Source organism: Ranitomeya imitator, chromosome 5 (genome assembly GCF_032444005.1).
Source record: "Ranitomeya imitator isolate aRanImi1 chromosome 5, aRanImi1.pri, whole genome shotgun sequence".
Classification (NCBI taxonomy): domain Eukaryota; kingdom Metazoa; phylum Chordata; class Amphibia; order Anura; family Dendrobatidae; genus Ranitomeya; species Ranitomeya imitator.
Genome location: NC_091286.1, coordinates 97,817,998 through 97,838,644, shown reverse-complemented (window position 1 = coordinate 97,838,644; position 20,647 = coordinate 97,817,998). Strand labels below are relative to the sequence as shown.

The window sequence follows — 20,647 nt, the reverse complement described above, 5'->3', positions numbered from 1 at the left end:
GCTGCAAGCTAGGCCCTATATGGCATTCTACCCAGAAACTCTCCATTGTGTCCACGCTAAGCTCCTTCCCCCCGGGCTAGTCCCACTTGTTAACTCAGTCTCTCAAAGTAGGTTATCTAGTGCTGATGTGATGCTGAATAACTTCTCACAGACAAGCCATGAGTCAGGGTAGTCAAGGAGTCGGAGGTCAAGTGCCAGGAGGGTACATCATAAACAGAGGGAAGAGAAAAAGGCGTAGTCAAGTAATGCTCCAAGTGGTCAGAAATTCAGAATATCAGGAGGATGAGAGAAAAGCGGCTAAGTAAAACAGATGGTCAGAATGAGACTTAAGGTCAGGCAGCAAAAAGATTCACAAGCAAAGCACTAGGCACAGACAAACAAACCACACAGAGCTGAATCTATGTCTGGCAGAGATCTGCGACTCACAGCTCAGATTAGTACCTGGGCAATCGCCTGAGACAGGGAACACCTGATGACAGCCCAGCACCTCCCAGTCTCCGATTGCACCCCTGCACCAGACTGGATGGCTGAGCTGTCAGTAACTGCATCCCAGACATAATGAGGGGTAGAATCATGGAAGTTGGGCAGAACAGAACTTCATCACCAAAGATATTAAACGTTAAACATTTTAAACTCTTCCACCTCCATTCAACAGTCTATGGTACACAGCAACACGATCTCAGGAAATTAGACACCAGTAAGGCAGGGGTACGATGATGCTTTCTCCACATGGTCAAGTTTGCTTTGTGGGTCTGGTCCCTTGCCACAGGCAAGAACAGACTCATTTCAAATGGCCCGCAAGCCACTCAGCTACATACAGCACCATACCAGTCTTCTCTCTACTCTTCCCTCCTTCTGATGGACGCTCTTCTCAGCCAGGAAAACCTCTTTGGAGTCAGTACACAACACTCTGCAGCAACATCTGTACTTGCAGGGCCAGAATACACTTCTGGGAGGAGTAAAAACTCGAGTATAGGTTTCCCACCCTCGATCTCCTGTAATGAGGCACAGACAACATATAACTTTTGCTGGATGGAAGTTGATCACAGCATTTACTGAACCATATGTTCTTTAAGACCATGAACGCAAACCTTTGAGCTGGAAAGCAATATGCCGGCCTCCGGACTTCCAGAAGGCATGTCTATTTTCAATTCGCTACGCAAATAGCTTTCCCAAAACCGCCATCTGTGACTTTTCTTACATATGACCAAATATATACAGTATATTTTTTAAATTATGTTTATAACAAATAGATAATACAAGGGGGTTGAAAGGATGACCATCTGAGCAAACCATGCCAGTCTGCCATCTTCTAGACGCAGGGAATAATTGCTCTTTTCGAACAACAAGGAACACAAACCCATTTAACTCAATGTGACCATACACCATGTTCCAAATTATTATGCAAATGACATTTTTCTCAGATTTTCCTAAATAGTCAGTGCAAATGACAGTCAGTCCAATATAAGTCATCACCCGTTAGAGTATACATCAACTTTTATTGAAGAAAACTCCCAATGATAACAGCATATTCTCCAAAATGAATAAAATCTCAAAATGCACTGTTCCAAATTATTAGGCACAGTAGAATTTCTAATCATTTGATATCTTTTAAATAACTGAAAATGCTCATTTGTGGAATTTGCAACATTAGGAGGTCACATTCACTGAACAAAAAAAAGCTATTTAACTCCAAAACATCCTAACAGGCCAAGTTACATGTTAACATAGGAACCTTCTTTGATATCACCTTCACAATTCTTGCATTCTTTGAACTTGTGAGTTTTTGGAGAGTTTCTGCTTGTATTTCTTTGCATGAAGTCAGAATAGCCTCCCGAAGCTGCTGTTTGGATGTGAACTGCCTCCCACCCTCATAGATCTTTTGCTTGATGATACTCCAAAGCTTCTTTGTACGGTTGAGGTCAGGTGAAGATGGTGGCCAGTGGCCACACCATGAGTTTATCTCCTTTTATGCCCATAGCAGCCAATGACTCAGAGGTATTCTTTGCAGCATGAGATGGTGCATTGTCATGCATGAAGATGATTTTGCTCCTGAAGGCACGTTTCTGCGTTATATACCATAGAAGAAAGTTGTCAGTCAGAAACTCTATATACTTTGCAGAGGTCATTTTCACACCTTCAGGAATCTAAAGGGCCCTACCAGCTGTTTTCCCATGATTCTGGCCCAAAACATGACTCCTCCACCTCCTTGCTGACGTCGCAGCCTTGTTGAGACATGGTGACCATTCACCAACCATTCACTACTCCATCCATCTGGACCATTCAGAGTTGCTCGACACTCATCAGTAAACAAGACTGTTGAAAATTAGTCTTCATGTATGTCTGGGCCCACTGCAACCGTTTCTGCTTGTGAACACTGTTTAGAGGTGGCAGAATAGTAGGTTTATGCACCACAGCAAGCCTTTAAAGGATCCTACACCTTGAGGTTCGAGGGACTCCAGAGGCACCTTTGGCAGCTGCTCTCTTAATCCAATGAATTTGTCTGGCAGAAACCTTCCTCATTATGCCTTTATCTGCATGAACTCTGTCAGTCACAAATCTGTTAACAGTATGATGATCACTCTTAAGTTTTTGTGAAATATCTAATGTTTTCATACTTTCTCCAAGGCATTGCACTATTTAACACTTTTCAGTCGCAGAGAGATCCTTTTTGTTTCCCATATTGCTTGAAACCTGTGGCCTGCTTAATAATATAGTACATCATTTTAAGTAGTTTTCCTTTAATTTAAATCACCTGGAGTAGTGTATAATCGGGTCCTTTCGTCAAACTCAATCTGACAGGTGCCCCGCCCCCTATCAAAGTGTATCAAAGTGTGTAACCCCTCCCCGCCTCCTGTCAGCCAGCTGTGCCCTGTGTCTGGTTGACTTCGGCCGGCTTCACACTCAGCGTATGAAAATACGGTCCGTATATTACGGCCGTAATACGCTGAAATGTCCCGAAAATAGTGGTCCGTAGCTCCTCCGTAGGCAGGGTGTGTCAGCGTTTTTTGCGCATGGCATCCTCCGTATGTAATCCGTATGGCATCCGCACTGCGTGGTTTTCTCGCAGGCTGGCAAAACCGACATACGGCTATAGAAATGATCCATGTGTCCCAAAAAGAAAAAAATATATATATATACTGTCTATATATATATATATATATATATATATATATATATATATATACAGTGGGGCAAAAAAGTATTTAGTCAGTCAGCAATAGTGCAAGTTCCACCACTTAAAAAGATGAGAGGCGTCTGTAATTTACATCATAGGTAGACCTCAACTATGGGAGACAAACTGAGAAAAAAAAAATCCAGAAAATCACATTATCTGTTTTTTTAACATTTTATTTGCATATTATGGTGGAAAATAAGTATTTGGTCAGAAACAAAATTTCATCTCAATACTTTGTAATATATCCTTTGTTGGCAATGACAGAGGTCAAACATTTTCTGTAAGTCTTCACAAGGTTGCCACACACTGTTGTTGGTATGTTGACCCATTCCTCCATGCAGATCTCCTCTAGAGCAGTGATGTTTTTGGCTTTTCGCTTGGCAACACGGACTTTCAACTCCCTCCAAAGGTTTTCTATAGGGTTGAGATCTGGAGACTGGCTAGGGCACTCCAGGACCTTGAAATGCTTCTTACGAAGCCACTCCTTCATTGCCCTGGCGGTGTGCTTTGGATCATTGTCATGTTGAAAGACCCAGCCATGTTTCATCTTCAATGCCCTTGCTGATGGAAGGAGGTTTGCATTCAAAATCTCACGATACATGGCCCCATTCATTCTTTCATGTACCCGGATCAGTCGTCCTGGCCCCTTTGCAGAGAAACAGCCCCAAAGCATGATGTTTCCACCACCATGCTTTACAGTAGGTATGGTGTTTGATGGATGCAACTCAGTATTCTTTTTCCTCCAAACACGACAAGTTGTGTTTCTACCAAACAGTTCCAGTTTGGTTTCATCAGACCATAGGACATTCTCCCAAAACTCCTCTGGATCATCCAAATGCTCTCTAGCAAACTTCAGACGGGCCCGGACATGTACTGGCTTAAACAGTGGGACACGTCTGGCACTGCAGGATCTGAGTCCTTGGTGGCGTAGTGTGTTACTTATGGTAGGCCTTGTTACATTGGTCCCAGCTCTCTGCAGTTCATTCACTAGGTCCCCCCGCGTGGTTCTGGGATTTTTGCTCATCGTTCTTGTGATCATTCTGACCCCACGGGGTGGGATTTTGCATGGAGCCCCAGATCGAGGGAGATTATCAGTGGTCTTGTATGTCTTCCATTTTCTAATTATTGCTCCCACTGTTGATTTCTTCACTCCAAGCTGGTTGGCTATTGCAGATTCAGTCTTCCCAGCCTGGTGCAGGGCTACAATTTTGTTTCTGGTGTCCTTTGACAGCTCTTTGGTCTTCACCATAGTGGAGTTTGGAGTCAGACTGTTTGAGGGTGTGCACAGGTGTCTTTTTATACTGATATCAAGTTTAAACAGGTGCCATTACTACAGGTAATGAGTGGAGTAAAGAGGAGACTCTTAAAGAAGAAGTTACAGGTCTGTGAGAGCCAGAAATCTTGATTGTTTGTTTCTGACCAAATACTTATTTTCCACCATAATATGCAAATAAAATGTTAAAAAAACAGACAATGTGATTTTCTGGATTTTTTTCTCTCAGTTTGTCTCCCATAGTTGAGGTCTACCTATGATGTAAATTACAGACGCCTCTCATCTTTTTAAGTGGTGGAACTTGCACTATTGCTGACTGACTAAATACTTTTTTGCCTCACTGTATATATATATGTCAGTAGACACATATATGTATATATATTACTATTTTTTCCAGCGCTATACAGCTTGAAAGCCGGTAATTCAATTACCGGCTTTTTCTTTCTCTTTCCTAAAACCCGACATGATTTGAGACCTGGTTTACATACAGTAAACTATGTCTTCTCTCCATTTTTTTTGCAGATTCCACACTACTAATGTCAGTAGAGTGTATCTGCAAAATTTGGCCGTTCTAGCTCTTAAAATAAAGGGTTAAATGGCGGAAACAATTGGCGTGGGCTCCCGCGCAATTTTCTCCGCCAGAGTAGTAAAGCCAGTGACTGAGGGCAGATATTAATAGCCTGGAGAGGGTCCACGGTTATTGGCCCCCCCCTGGCTAAAAATATCTGCCCCCAGCCACCCCAGAAAAGGCACATCTGGAAGATGCGCCTATTCTGGCACTTGGCCACTCTCTTCCCATTCCCGTGTAGCGGTGGGATATGGGGTAATGAAGGGTTAATGCCACCTTGCTATTGTAAGGTGACATTAAGCCTAATTAATAATGGATAGGCGTCAATTATGACACCTATCCATTATTAATCCAATTGTAGTAAAGGGTTAAATAAAACACAAACACATTATTTAAAATTATTTTAATGAAATAAAAACAATGGTTGTTGGAGTATTTTATTCTACGCCCAATCCAGTCACTGAAGACCCTCGTTCTGTGAAAGAAAAAACATAATAAACCAACAATATACTTACCCTCCGCAGATCTGTAACGTCCAACGATGTAAATCCCTCTGAAGGGGTTAAAACATTTTGCAGCAAGGAGCTTTGCTAATGCAATGCTACTCCTCGCTGCAAAACCCCGGGGAATGAGTCTAAATATAGATCAATGAGCTATATTTAGCTTCATTTGCGGTGCGGCGCCCTCTGCTGGATGTTCATAGATCGTGGGAACTTTCCTAGAAAGCCTGGGAGCTTCTATGAACAGCCAGCAGAGGGCGCCTCACCGCAAATGAAGCTAAATATAGATCATTGACCTATTTTAAGCTTCATTCCCCGGGGTTTTGCAGCGAGGAGTAGCATTGCATTAGCAAAGCTCCTTGCTGCAAAATGTTTTAACCCCTTCAGAAGGATTTACATCGTTGGACGTTACAGATCTGCGGAGGGTAAGTATATTGTTGGTTTATTATGTTTTTTCTTTCACAGAACGAGGGTCTTCAGTGACTGGATTGGGCGTAGAATAAAATACTCAAACAACCATTGTTTTTATTTCATTAAAATAATTTTAAATAATGTGTTTGTGTTTTATTTAACCCTTTACTACAATTGGATTAATAATGGATAGGTGTCATAATTGACGTCTCTCCATTATTAATTAGGCTTAATGTCACCTTACAATAGCAAGGTGGCATTAACCCTTCATTACCCCATATCCCACCGCTACACGGGAATGGGAAGAGAGTGGCCAAGTGCCAGAATAGGCGCATCTTCCAGATGTGCCTTTTCTGGGGTGGCTGGGGGCAGATATTTTTAGCCAGGGGGGGCCAATAACCATGGACCCTCTCCAGGCTATTAATATCTGCCCTCAGTCACTGGCTTTACTACTCTGGCGGAGAAAATTGCGCGGGAGCCCACGCCAATTTTTTCCGCCATTTAACCCTTTATTTTAAGAGCTAGAACGGCCAAATTTTGCAGATACACACTACTGACATTAGTAGTGTGGAATCTGCAAAAAAAATGGAGAGAAGACATGGTTTACTGTATGTAAACCATGTCTCAAATCATGTCGGGTTTTAGGAAGGAGAAAGAAAAAGCCTGTAATTGAAATACCGGCTTTCAAGCTGTATAGCGCTGGAATAAATATTAATATATATACATATATGTGTCTCACTGATATATATATATATATATATATATATATATATATACCTATTCTATGTGTACACATTTATTCTACCTATTCTACTGTAAGCTGTCAGTGTGATTTTACTGTACACCGCAATGAATTGCCGGCTTTTCTCTCTAACAGCGCTGCGTATTTCTCGCAAGTCACACTGCTTGTCCGTGTGTAATCCGTATTTTTCACGCTTCCATAGACTTTCATTGGCGTATTTCTTGCGCAGTACGGTGACAAACGCAGCATGCTGCGATTTTGTACGGCCGTAGAAAGCCGTATAATACTGATCAGTAAAATACGGCAGATAGGAGCAGAGGCATAGAGAATAATTGTGCCGTATTTTTTGCGAGTTTTACGGACATAGTTTCTGCGCTCTTACGTCCGTAAAACTCGCAAGTGTGAAGCCGGCCTTCCCCTTTTGATATAGTTTGATATTGTTAATTTTCTCCAAATGATTATTATCCCAGTAATTGTTTTTATATTAGATTGTCATATTATTTGCAGCTGTTTGTGCGGTTGCTTCTGTAAGCTGTATTCTTTCTGCCGACAAACCATAATGCTCAGCATATACACACACAGTTTCTCAATTTCAACATCACGCCTACATTATATGAGAGTGCACTCAATATTATGAAAAATGACAGTCATTGTATGAGTTTTAAAAGCCTTTATTAAAGCATGTATCAGACACAATACACTATATGTGAATTACAGCACGATATACAATAACATTCAGCAGGGCTGTGTGTAATAAAAATACGATCCTTAATAATTAAAATGCTATCCCAATGCCTGTTACAGGGGCTGCGTGGGTGCGCTGACACTACACATTTAGAATCTAGCACTGGCAGCATAATTTTCCAGTGTGTCCAGGGGCTGTGTTAGTTGTGATATCCTGCTACGTGCCCGGTGTGGCTATCAGATAAAATAGCCACAACTACAGAGACGCATTGGCCTGTGCAGATAATGACCAGTGTTAGTTATGCAGCAATGCTCGCTAAACCACAATATTGTACAGAAATCTAAAAAATCGAGTGTTTTTTATAATCACTAGTATTCATATTAATAGTTAATGTATCACAGTAGTTTCATATGATGTTACATCTTAGGTACTGTTCAGACTATTGTAATATCTGGAGCTTAAAATAGAGCCAAATAGCTACTTTCAAATCCGGATATACACCATTGATTTTAATGGGGTCTAAGGGGGTTCTATCAAGGCGTCCCACATAATAGTTATGGAATTTATGGATCTCTACAATAAACACCATGTGTAGAAATTTGGTTCTAGAACTTGTTGGATTAGTGAATATAATAACGCTTGATATATTTTATAACATACAGCTAATGATTCTTGCTTTTAACTTGTATGTAACTGGTTAATGTTAAAATCACACACAATAATATTGTTTTGGACTCTATCAAATGACAATGCCAAATTCTGAAAATAGCCATTTTATATTGAATTACTACAGCTCGCTGAGTGTTACCGCTGGACTCATTTCTCTCTGCTGCTTCTGAATGTATACTATTCTCACCCATGGACAGTTTTCCTTTAAAAATATGAATATTATTGAATATAATGTTTTACGTATGTTACAGTATTTTATTTTCCTGGTGTTACTTTTGTTCATGTATTACAGGCGTCTTCTTCAGTTGTGATTCTTACCTTTTCTATATAAATATGGGTAAATGAATTCTCCATTATAGAACCATCTTGAATCCATGTTTTGTTGACCTTAAACATTTTGTATAACGTATGTGTTTCTCCTGATTTTTCATGGTTAAGGGATCACTGATGTTTTAATAAACTTTGAATAAATAACTGGTCATACATAAGAAGCTTTGCAATATATCTTTATAGAAATAATACTTCTGCACGCACGGCCACTCCTCATCTACCTTTTGCCCCAGTGTGTCCAGAAATCTGCCCCAGTGTGTCCAGAAATCTGCCCCAGGGTCTCCAGCATTGCCCCAGTGTGTCCAGAAATCTGCCCCAGTGTGTCCAGAAATCTGCCCCAGGGTCTCCAGCATTGCCCCAGTGTGTCCAGAAATCTGCCCCAGTGTGTCCAGAAATCTGCCCCAGGGTCTCCAGCATTGCCCCAGTGTGTCCAGAAATCTGCCCCAGTGTGTCCAGAAATCTGCCCCAGGGTCTCCAGCATTGCCCCAGTTTGTTCAGAAATCTGCCCCAGTGTGTCCAGAAATCTGCCCCAGGGTCTCCAGCATTGCCCCAGTGTGTCCAGCATTGCCCCCAGACAGACAGAGTCAGACATAAAGAAAAAAAAAGTAAAATCCTCACCTCTCCCGATCCCAGCGCAGGTCCAGTGCACTCAGCGTCTCTCCGGCTCTGCAACGCTCAGGACAGAGAGGCTGAGTGGCACGCACAGTGATGACGTCATCGCGCCCTCTGCCCTGAGACGTCACAGAGTCAGAGGGCGCTGAAGACGCTACAGCTGCCGCAGGAACCAGGAGAGGTGAGTATTAGAACGGGGGCCCCGGGGGCACGATGCCAGCGCTGGCACTGGGGGTGGGGGGGGGATAACCTGGTCGTGGAGACGGACGGCGCCACCCAAAGATTTAAAGGGCCCGCGTCTCTTTTTTTTCTTCCTCCTCCTGCAGCGCCCCCCACCAACTGCATTGTGCTGCCAGGGGCGGCCCGCCCCTCCCTTCCTATGTCACTGCCCGCATGCGTCTAAAAAAGGCTGCATTTGTACGTGTTTATATGTGTTTTTTCCTGCACTTGTGGATGCGGATTAAACGCTGCGGATTCGAACGCAAATGGGAAACTAGCCTTATGGTGTCAAAGTAATCATCCCTTGTATGTGGTATTATTGGTATATTGGTCTTGGTATTCCAACATTATGTGGTGATAATTTATGATAATTGTGTGGTGATATTTACCTCCTTTCTGTGATTTATTATTATATACTAGATGGTGGCCCGATTCTAACGCATCGGGTAATCTAGAATATGCATGTCCACGTAGTATATTGCACAGCCCACGTAGTATATTACCCAGCCACGTAATATATTGCCCAGCCACGTACTATATTGCCCAGTCACGTACTATATTGCCCAGCTACGTAGTATAATGCCCAGTGACGTAGTATATTGCGCCGCCACATAGTATATTGCCCAGCCACGTAGTATATTGCCCAGTCGCGTAGTATATTGCCAAGTCACGTAGTATATTGCCCAAGTCACGTAGTATATTGCCCAACCACATAGTATATTGCCCAGCCACATAGTATATTGCCCAGCCACATAGTATATTGCCCAGTCACATACTATATTGCCCAGCTACGTAGTATATTGCCCAGTGACGTAGTATATTACGCTGCTACATAGTATATTGCCCAGCCACGTAGTATATTGCCCAGTCACGTAGTATATTGCCCAGCCACGTAGTATATTACCCAGCTACGTAGTATATTGCACAGCGACATAGTATACAGCACAGAGCCATGTAGTATACAGCACAGACACGTAGTAAACTGCCCAGTCACGTAGTATATTGGCCAGTCACGTAGTATATTGCCCAGCCACGTAGTATATTGTCCAGCCAGTATGTAACAGGTTAAAAAGACTTAAAATAAAAAATAAACATACTGTATACTCACCTTCCGAAGGCCTCTTGTAGTCCTGGCGCCTGTGTGCGTTGCACGCGGTAGCTTCCGGTCCCAGGGTTGGTATGAGTGCAGGACCTGTGATGACATCGTGGTCACATAACCGTGACGTCATGGCAGGTCCTTCTCGCATAGCATCCTTGGCACTGGAACCTGCCACTTGCACTGCCGAGGACAGGGCGCGATGTCGGAGGGTGAGAATAATGTTTTTTTTTATTATTATTATTTGTAACATTAGATCTTTTTACTATTGATGCTGCATATGCAGCATCAATAGTAAAAAGTTGGTAAGAGTTAATAGCTGCGTTAATGGAGTGCGTTACACCGCGGTCCATTAACGCTGGCATTAACCCTGTGTGAGGGCTGACTGGAGGGGAGTATGGAACGGGCACTGACTGCGGGGAGGAAGGAGCGGCCATTTTGCCGGCGGACTGTGCCCATCGCTGATTGGTCGTGGCAATGGTCGTGGGCGTTTTGCCACGACCAATCGGCGACTTGGATTTTCATGATAGACCGCAACCAAGGCCGCAACCAATGAATATCTGTGACAGACAGACAGAAGGACAGACTGAAAGACAGAAGTGACCCTTAGACAATTATATAGTAGATCACTTTTGGTAAAGTATCAATATGGCGATATTTGTTATTTGGTAACTCTATGACTACTATTAGAAGTAACCAAAGTCAGAAGCATAATGATTAAATACCCTGCAGTAAATAAATAGCATAGCGCATGAAAATAATATACGGTACTTAGTTAACATGCTTTTTGATTAAAAAAAAATGCGAAGGCCATCCCACCACTCCACGGTGACCGTAATTGTGGCAGTCCTAACTCTAATATTAAAAACCTTACCATTTGTCATTTATCTGACCAACATCCAGGTGGGGGCCCAGGTACAAATTTTGCACTGGGTCCAAAAGGACGCTAATTAAAGGGAACCTCTCACCTGAATTTGGCAGGCTCTGTTAATGGTCCAATGGGTGGTGTTTTCTCTCCTTTCATGCACCCCTCCCTTTCCCGCTGGCCGCAATATTATCTTGAATATGAGTGTGTTTCCTCCGTAGTTCACGCGTGCGCAAAGCAATCTTGCCTTGCGAACGCGCTGTATGCTTTGGTGCGCAGGCGCCGGCGCACTATGTTCCGGAAGTATTTTGCTGTGTTCCAGGACATAGTGCGCCGGCGCATGCGCACTAATGCTTTTCAGCTTTGCCCGCAGTTGGGCAAAGCATACCGCACGTGCGCAAGGCTAGATTGCTTTGCGCACGCGTGAACTACGGAGGAAACACACTCATATTCAAGATAATATTGCTGCCAGCGGGAAAGGAAGGGGTACATGAAAGGAGAGAAAACACCGTCCATTGGACCGGACAGAGAGCCCGCCAAATTCAGGTGACAGAGTCCCTTTAAGGTTCTTCTTACAAGTTCTAGTAGAAAAAGCTTGTAAGCACTGCACTGCACAATGTCAGGCTGCATTTGTGTCCTATAATCTGGACAACAAGTACAAAATACTAAAAAATATAGTAACTGTGACTGAGATCAAAAAGGAATTTAAATAGCAGTTTTAGTAGAAAATTTATTGGATGTTTTGCTAGTTTTTGCAAGCATTTTGCAATTTTGTGAAGAATATGGGAATGAAGAATATGAAAATAGCCATTTAAATAAAAAAAATGAAAGAAAGGAAAAATTGAGACAGTTGCTGATTTTTCTGGGATTTTCACTGCCATGTTTAGACTTTTTACTACGTGGCTATATTTATATGTAGCTTCTACGGTAATTTAGTATATTTAAAGGGAACCTGCCTGAAAGATTTCCTTGCGCAGGCGTGTATTACGGAGGACAAAGAATGAACTTCAATCCAATATTACGGCCAGCATGCAGCCAGCGGGTAAGGAAAGGGTGAATCAAACACCTGAAAACTCCACCCATATGACCAAAAACAGGTCCCGCCAAATTCAGGTGACAGGTTCCCTTTACGTTTTACAGTTCCAATTTACTTCTCCTACTTCAGTCCATTGGATAGAAAACCTTTGACATAAAAATACATAATATTATATTGGATGAAATCTTGACTTTTGGGGCTGGCACGACATGGTGGCAGATTTAATTTTTATTCCTTTTGACATTTAAGCCTGTGAATAATCAGCATTGTGCATAAAGGATAAGTCGGTGTACTGTTTAACCTGAAAAGCTGACTTCTCAGAGTACGTGTAGTTAACATATAAGACTTTGTTTTTTTGCCATTACAATATTGTTTTTTTAGGAAGATTCCTTTTCAGGATTATCAAAATTAGGTGATGCAATCAGAAACGGAAGGGCTTTACTCTGTGATATTTATTCCATATAAAAGGAAGGCGATTAATTCGTCCCAGCAGTGCCTTCTGCCGGACAATATGATGTTCCTTAGCTGTTTCTTACTGCTGAACCTTGTGGTGACACATGAGACTGCAGAGCCTGTTAATATCGGTGAAAGAAGGAACCAGCATAATCCTCTGGATCTTCTACCTCGGTTCTCACCAGAATGGATAGAGTCTCCCAAATATCGGGTGGTGAAAACGTATATAGTAAGAGATAATTCACTTTATTAATATACTTATACATAGTTATTTAAAATGGACCTCAATAATATGCTAAGCAAATATGTCATTGATACTTAATGTTAGGTCAAATCACATGTCAGGTGTTTGTACGCAAAAAAGATGAATTTCATTAATGTGCAGGATCCAATTTTTATTCACTTTCAGTCCGAGTGTCCAGTTTTACCATTCGTTTATTATCCATTTTTCTTGCAAAAAAAGTGATAGAGGTTCCCAATCTTTTCCTAGCAACGAGTCAGTAAAAGAGCAAGCATCACATGGATGCCACTCGCACGCCATCTAAGTGCTGTGTATTTTTCACTTACACTGAATGGGCTAGGTTAGTCTACAATTGGACCCAAATAGACACGTCTCCACTTTGTTTTTGTTTTTTATGCAAATCATTGATCTGCAAAAATAGTGTGATATTCTACGGAATTCTATATAAATATAAAAAAGCTGACAGCACACACGTTAAAAACTGGCATGCGAATGAGCCCTAAGGCTATGTGCACATGGAGCGCCCCGTCAGGACACGGGGGTACTCGGTATCGGGTCCTGCGGTTCACAGGGGGATGTCACTGTGGCTGTGACCCGGTCTGTGGCCCTGGGATGTCCGTATAAAAGGGGAAGGTCTTTAAAGGGATAAAGTTTATGTTCGTGACACTACCTGTGGTATTCGGTCAGGGTGACCGATGCTGCTCTAAGGGGTCCGCTGGGGTGATGTCATGGTAGCTAGATGGTATACCTTCCCACAGGTGAAGTATATCCCCAGGGTTTCCCAGTGTGTAGATGGAAGAATGGTGAGAGGTGCAGTGAAGAACGAGGACACAGGTTTGCAGTCTCTTTACCTCGTTTACTGAAGTCTTCAGCGGCCACAGTCCAGGGCACCTGATCACAGGGCAGGTAGAGTCCGGCCGGTTTGGAGGCAAGTCCAGAGTCCCCTTTGCTCAGGTGGAAATCAGTAGCCTTCTCTTGCGCTGTAGTCCCTTACTGCATAAGCTTCAAATAAGGTTCTCACAGATGTTTGTATCTCTATCTGTCCCCCGTAGTTGGATAGGACAAAACCTGTATGGCTGGTGGCTTGAGGCAGTTTATAGGGACTCTAGCATGCCTCAGCCTCTGAGGGGTGCCACCGTGCCTCTGGGTGTGGGTGCGGACCGGTAACGTGGAATTAGCTGTCCTGCCAGTCTCTGAAGTAAGGCGTAGAGGTCCTTACTACCTCGGTCTTCCGGCTACCAGCGTTCTGTGCCTCAGAAGGAGGCAGCCTGCTCAGGGCTGGTCCCCTTCAGGTATCCTCTCCTGTGCTTTGCTTTCCTTCACGCTCACTGCAATGTATTCTGCTTTTATGAAATGTCTCCTTCTGGGAGCTGTAGCACTTCTGGCTACACGGCTCCTCTGCTTCCTTTCCTTCTGCCTCTCTGACAGGAACTGAACTCTTTCCCTCCAGATCAGGATGTTCTTATAGGGGAGTTCTACTTAAACAGGCTTAGAGCTCCCCCTTCTGGTCTGGAGTGTGAACATGTTGAATGCATTGTATTACTTGACAAAGAGTTCTCCTTCATTGCCTCCAAACGTAACATCACTCTCCCCGTGAGGAAAGCAACATTACTGTGACGACCAGGACCCATGGGCGCAACACACATACGTTGCGGATTAGGCTTAGGAATTTTTGGTGCTGATTCTGCATCTCTTGACAGAAAACGCAAGTGCGGATTTGACACGTTTTTTGTGCGGATTTTGTGCGGATTTGCTGCAGATTTACTGAGGATTTTTAGCGGATTTATTGCATTTTTTACCCCTGCGGATTTCTGTAATGGAATGGGTACAAAAACGCTGCAGATCCACAAAAAAGAAGTGACATGCTACTTCTTTTAACCCCTTTCTGCCAGCTGACGGAATAGTACGTCAGCTGGCAGATCCCCTGCTTTGAGGTGGGCTCCGGCGGTGAACCCACCTCAAAGCCGCGACATGTCAGCTGTTTTGTACAGCTGACATGTGCGCGCAATGAGCGCGAGCGGAATCGCGATCCGCCCGCGCCCATTAACTAGTTAAATGCCGCCGTCAAGCGCTGACAGCGGCATTTAACTAGCGCTCCCGGCCGTGAGGCAGGAGATGCTTGCTCTGCTGACCCCCGCCACATGATCGGGGGTCAGCAGTGCATCGCCATAACAACCAGAGGTCTCCTTGAGACCTATATGGTTGTTGATGGCCGATTGCTTTGAGCGCCATCCTGTGGTCGGCGTTCAAAGCAACCCTGCATTTCTGCTACATAGAGGTGATCTGTACTTCACCTCTATGTAGCAGAGCCGATCGAGTTATGCATGCTTCTAGCCTCCTATGGAGGCTATTGAAGCATGCCAAAATGAAAAAAAAAGTGATTAAAAATATAAAAAAAATAAAAAATATATAAAAGTTCAAATCACCCCCCTTTCGTCCCAATCAAAATAAAACAATTAAAAAAAATCAAACATACACATATTTGGTATTGCCGCGTTCAGAATCGCCCGATCTATCAATAAAAACAAAGGATTTACCTGACCGCTAAATGAGGTAGCGAGAAAAAAAATCAAAACGCCAAAATTATGTTTTTTGGTCGCCGCGACATTGCATTAAAATGCAATAACGGGCGATCAAAAGAACGTATCTACACCAAAATGGTATCATTAAAAACATCATCTCGGCACGCAAAAAATAAGCCCTCACCTGACCCCAGATCACGAAAATTGGAGACGCTACGCGTATCTGAAAATCGCGCAATTTTTCTTTTTTTTTTAGCAAACTTTGGAATTTTTTTTCACCACTTAGATAAAAAATAACCTAGACATGTTAGGTGTCTATGAACTCGTAATGACCTGGAGAATCATAGAGGCAGGTTAGTTTTAGCATTTGGTGAACCTAGCAAAAAAGCCAAACAAAAAACAAGTGTGAGATTGCACTTTTTTTGCAATTTCATCACACTTGGAATTTGTTTCCCATTTTCTGTTACATGGCATGGTAAAACCAATGGGGTAACGTTCAAAAGTATGGTACATCTTGTCCCGCAAAAAATAAGCCCTCACATGGCCATATTGACGGAAAAATAAAAAAGTTATGGCTCTGGGAAGGAGGGGAGCAAAAAACGAAAATAAAAAAGCGGAAAAAGCTGCAGGGGTGAAGGGGTTAATCCGCAGCATTTCCGCACGGAATTTTCCGCACCATTAGCACATTTTTTACTATTGATTTAAGTTATACTGTAAATCACTTTCGGATCTGCAGCGTTTCTGCACGGCAAAAAACACTGTGGATTTGCAGGAAATCCGCAACGTGTGCACATACACTTATTCTACTCTGGTTCGATGTAAGAATTATGCACAAAAAGTCAGTAGGTTATTTGCAAGTTGGTTGCTTTTTTTCCTTGTTAATTTTTAGATTGAATATATTTGCTTTGATTTTTCAATAAAATGTATAATGTAATATGAATTACAGAATATTGGTTGCTTAGGCTACGTTCACATTTGCGTTGTGCGCTGCTGCGTCGGCGACGCAACGCACAACGCAAATAAAAACGCATCAAAACGCATGCAAAAACGCTGCGTTTTGCGACGCATGCGTCGTTTTTTGCCGAAAATCGGACGCCAGAAAAATGCAACTTGTTGCGTTTTCTGCGCCCGACGCTTGCGACAAAAAAAACGCTTGCGTCGCACAACGCAGGACAACGCATGTCCATGCGTCCCCCATGTTAAATATAGGGGCGCATGACGCATGCATCGCCGCTGCGTCGCCCGACGCAAACGGGCACAACGCAAATGTGAACGTAGCCTAATTGCAATGTTTTCTGCAATAAGAAGTGTTGGAGTCTGTCTCTATCTTTGGTGCAATCAGAGAAGATTAGGATATAAGCAGTAATAGCAGAATACTATCTAACTATAAGATGGAGGTTGGAGGATATTGCACCCACTGAGGACTACTCTGTTGTTTTACAATGCATGAATGTCTTTTATATTATACTGTAGTGTTGTACGTTTATAGATCAGCAGATGGCATTGTTGTTTTAATAGTCATCTTTATGGCACAGTCTCTGTGGTCTTTGTTTACCTGGTTAATTGTATGTCCAGCCTAGACTGGGGATTGTGGGTTAATGGCAGGAATAGGAAGATCAGGCAGTTAAAGGGACACTGTCACCTGAATTTGGAGGGAACAATCTTCAGCCATAGAGGCGGGGTTTTCGGGTGTTTGATTCACCCTTTCCTTACCCGCTGGCTGCATGCTGGCTGCAATATTGGATTGAAGTTCATTCTCTGTCCTCCGTAGTACATGCCTGCACAAGGCAAGATTGCACCTTGTGCAGGCATGTACTATGGAGGACAGAGAATGAACTTCAATCCAATATTGCAGCCAGCATGCAGCCAGCGGGTAAGGAAAAGGTGAATCAAACACCCGAAAACCCCGTCTCTATGGCTGAAGATTGTTCCCTCCAAATTCAGGTGACAGTGTCCCTTTAACAGTCTGTATATTTTGGGTCATACCGTGACACGGTACTCGGACGACGCACAACCTTTGAGCCTCCCCTGACCGGCCTGAAAGTGCTCTCATCACTAAACATCACTTTCTTTCACTCTTCAGATGTCCAACCTTGATATTTCTTACAAAAGGCAAGCCTTTTCTTTTTCATTGCTGCTGTGAGCAGGGGCTTCTTTGCGGCACGGCAACTTGGTAGACCCAGGTCCTTCTGCAGGCCGTGACGAATTGTCCTAGTTGTGATGTTCTGGAGGAGCATAGGGTACTTAGTTATAGAAGGATGTGACATCACTTCACGCTTCAGAAGCTTATCAGTCCTTGGTGAAGTCTTCTTAGGTGCGCCAGAGCCTGACTTCCTCTGCGGTACCATCCCAGGAGGCAATGATGCCGCCGACCGCTTCAGTTGATAAATTGCTGCTCTTGACACTCCCAGATCTCTAACTACAGCAATCACCGGATCCCCCTTCTCGAGCAGAGTCAAGGCACAGGATTTCTCTTCCATTTTAAGCTTCTTTTGACCCATTGAGGGAGATAATAAAAAACTGAGGGAGATAATAAAAGATTGCCTAATAGCAAAACTGGCTGGGCTGCACATAACAACCAATCAGAGTGCAGCTTTCACTTTACCAGAGAAGTGAAAACTGAGCGTTGATTGGTTGATATTTGCAACAAAGCCAGCTTTAATATTAGACCGGTTTTTTTTTTTATCTCCGCCATTGTGTATACTTTTAAAAAGTGAAATTATGATGTGGGTTTTACATGAAAAGTTTTTTTTTGCTGCGCAAGTGTAAAGATTTTTTTTGCCGGCACTGTAGCATTGCAAGAAGTTCAGGACACCCTCATGAGAGAAGATCATTTTTGGGTGTGTGTGGGAATCAGTGGCGAAGGAAGCAAGTATCCTCAACAAAACTTAAATAGCTGTAGAGTTCTGACTGGCACAGGGAAGTTGGGGGACCTACAGTGAGAGAAGATAAGAGCATCTCTTAGGCTACGTTCACATTTGCGTTGCGTCGGGCGCAACCGCGGCGACGCATGCGTCATGCGCCCCTATATTTAACATGGGGGGCGCATGGACATGCGTTGTGCTGCGTTTTGAGACGCATTAGTTTTTTTTGCCACAAGCATAAGGCGCAGAGGACGCAGCAAGTTGCATTTTTTTTGGCGTCCAAAATTCGGCAAAAAAGGACGCATGCGTCGCAAAACGCTGCATTTTAGCGTGCGTTTTGTTGCGTTTTTGTTTGTGTTGTGCGTTGTGTCTCTGAAGCAACATCGCACAACGCAAATGTGAACGTAGCTAAAGGCCGCTAAAATTACTACATGTTGCATTTCTGCAACAAAACGCATGTAGAGAAAAAACGCATGCGTTGCAAAAACGCGTCAAAACGCATGCAAAAAACGCATGCGTTTTTAATGTTAAGTATAGGGGGGAAAAAGCATGCGTTTTTTTGCGTTTTTTACCGCAAAAACGCAAAAAAACCCCCGCAAATGTGAAACCACCCTAAGAGACTTGGCGGGACTGGCCTGAGAGCTGCAGCCAGTGAGACAGTGTCAGCGGGTCTGGGCTTGTATAGGAAGAAGAGAGTGGGAGAATCTCCCTTAATTCTGTTCCCAAAGAAAGATTGGTCCGAGTTCAGTTCTAGAGCGAAACTCGTGAATCCGGGTGACGCTACCCTAGTAATATGGAGGTCCTTTCCTTAAACTGTGAACTGTCAGCAATGTCGCCAGTAAACGTCAAGAACATGCCTCTGTTTGGTGCAGAAGTGAACAAGTGTAATTGCTGATTGACTAGTAAAATGGACTCTGTTTTTACGAACTGTTTGGTTTCCTGATCATGGGAACGGAGGCATCTGGTGCCACACCAACTGTGGAAGTGAGGAACCTGAAGGTATCTATGGTAATCGCATCACACACACACACCCAAGGACACTGTTTTTCTGTAACGTGCTGGGGTATCGGACTAATGACACTCGCCTACCGCCCGAGGCACATTTAAATTCTCTACTTTGGTGCAATTAGAGAAGATTAGTATATAAGCAGTAATAGCAGAATACTCACTCATAGAGAAATGAACCTGTAAATGGCACTGACGCCAAGTGATTCTGCACTGTTCATACAACTACACAGCATCTCTGCCTGCCTAACCAAGAAGATTTATTCACTTTTTCTTGTTCTACAGGATTTTGAACTCAGAGAATATGATGAAGCTCATTCAGTATCAATTCCATTGGACTTCAGTGATGAGAAGAACATTATAATTCATTTACTTAAATATTTTGATGGATCAAACTCCGCGGGTACGATGTGCTGCACACAACCTTTTGTAGTATTTCTTTAGTATTATCCTCAGTATCTTCTATAATATAGCAGACTGGAAAATGTTTTTAATTTTACACCAAATGGTCCTTATAATAACTTGGAATATGGATAAAGGTGGAATGTATAGGAACATACACCACTACAATGTGGTGACACCAATGTACATGGACATATAATGTTATCACTACAAAAAAAGGTTTCTCTATGTACGTATTATGCTTCATACACATAATCTACTATATTCATCACCTACATAGAGAGACTCTGTGGGACTGCCAGAGATAGCACTTGGATATGTCTACCAGGCCTTTGGAGAATGACTGAAGCAAAAGCGTGTGTGGCCATCTCTCAATTCTGGCATTTTTTATCTAATGATTGGAAGGGGCACCATTATCGAACGACCAATAATTCCATAAGTGCAGAGGAGATGACTTAAAATGTTGTTAATAACTGTTTAATGGAGAAGTCCAACTTAGTACATCTACATTTCTCAAAGACACCTATCAGATGCTATTGGTGGTAAGAAGAGGGGTCCAGGAGTTTAATGTATGTGCCTAAAACCCTTCTTTAGTTTGTGGATGTTTCTAAGGCTAGGGTCACATTGCGTTAGGGCAGTCCGTCGAGCGCATAGCGCTACAGACTGCGCTAACGCAATGCCCCAAAAGGGATCGCGTTAGTGTTTGCGGTCCGTCACTCAAATGACGGCACATTGCTAGCGCACGCCCAATGTGGGCATGCGCTACCGATGCGTTCGCTATTACAGGCTATGGCGGCGTTAACGGACTACGCTACACCGCGTTATGCCGCGGTGTAACGTTCTCCGTTAAACGCGGTCACATAACGCAATGTGACCCTAGCCTAACACACAGTTTACTACTGGAATGTCTACACTTTGCCTGACATTCACAGTCACTGTACTTTATCAGTAAAAGCTGTTCTGGTTTGTTTACTCT

At 43.1% G+C, this 20,647-nt stretch overlaps 1 protein-coding gene across 1 annotated transcript in view; it reads left to right on the top strand.

Annotated features, from left to right (window-relative positions):
* Positions 1-12,681: 12,681 nt before the first annotated feature.
* Positions 12,682-20,647, top strand: part of LOC138681438 (uncharacterized) — a 63,404-nt gene continuing 55,438 nt past the window's right edge. The window contains exons 1-2 of the mRNA XM_069768943.1: positions 12,682-12,866; positions 19,555-19,672. Of these exons, the coding sequence (XP_069625044.1) occupies positions 12,696-12,866; positions 19,555-19,672 (289 nt within the window). The 5' untranslated portion in view covers positions 12,682-12,695. The remainder of the gene's footprint in view (positions 12,867-19,554; positions 19,673-20,647) is intronic.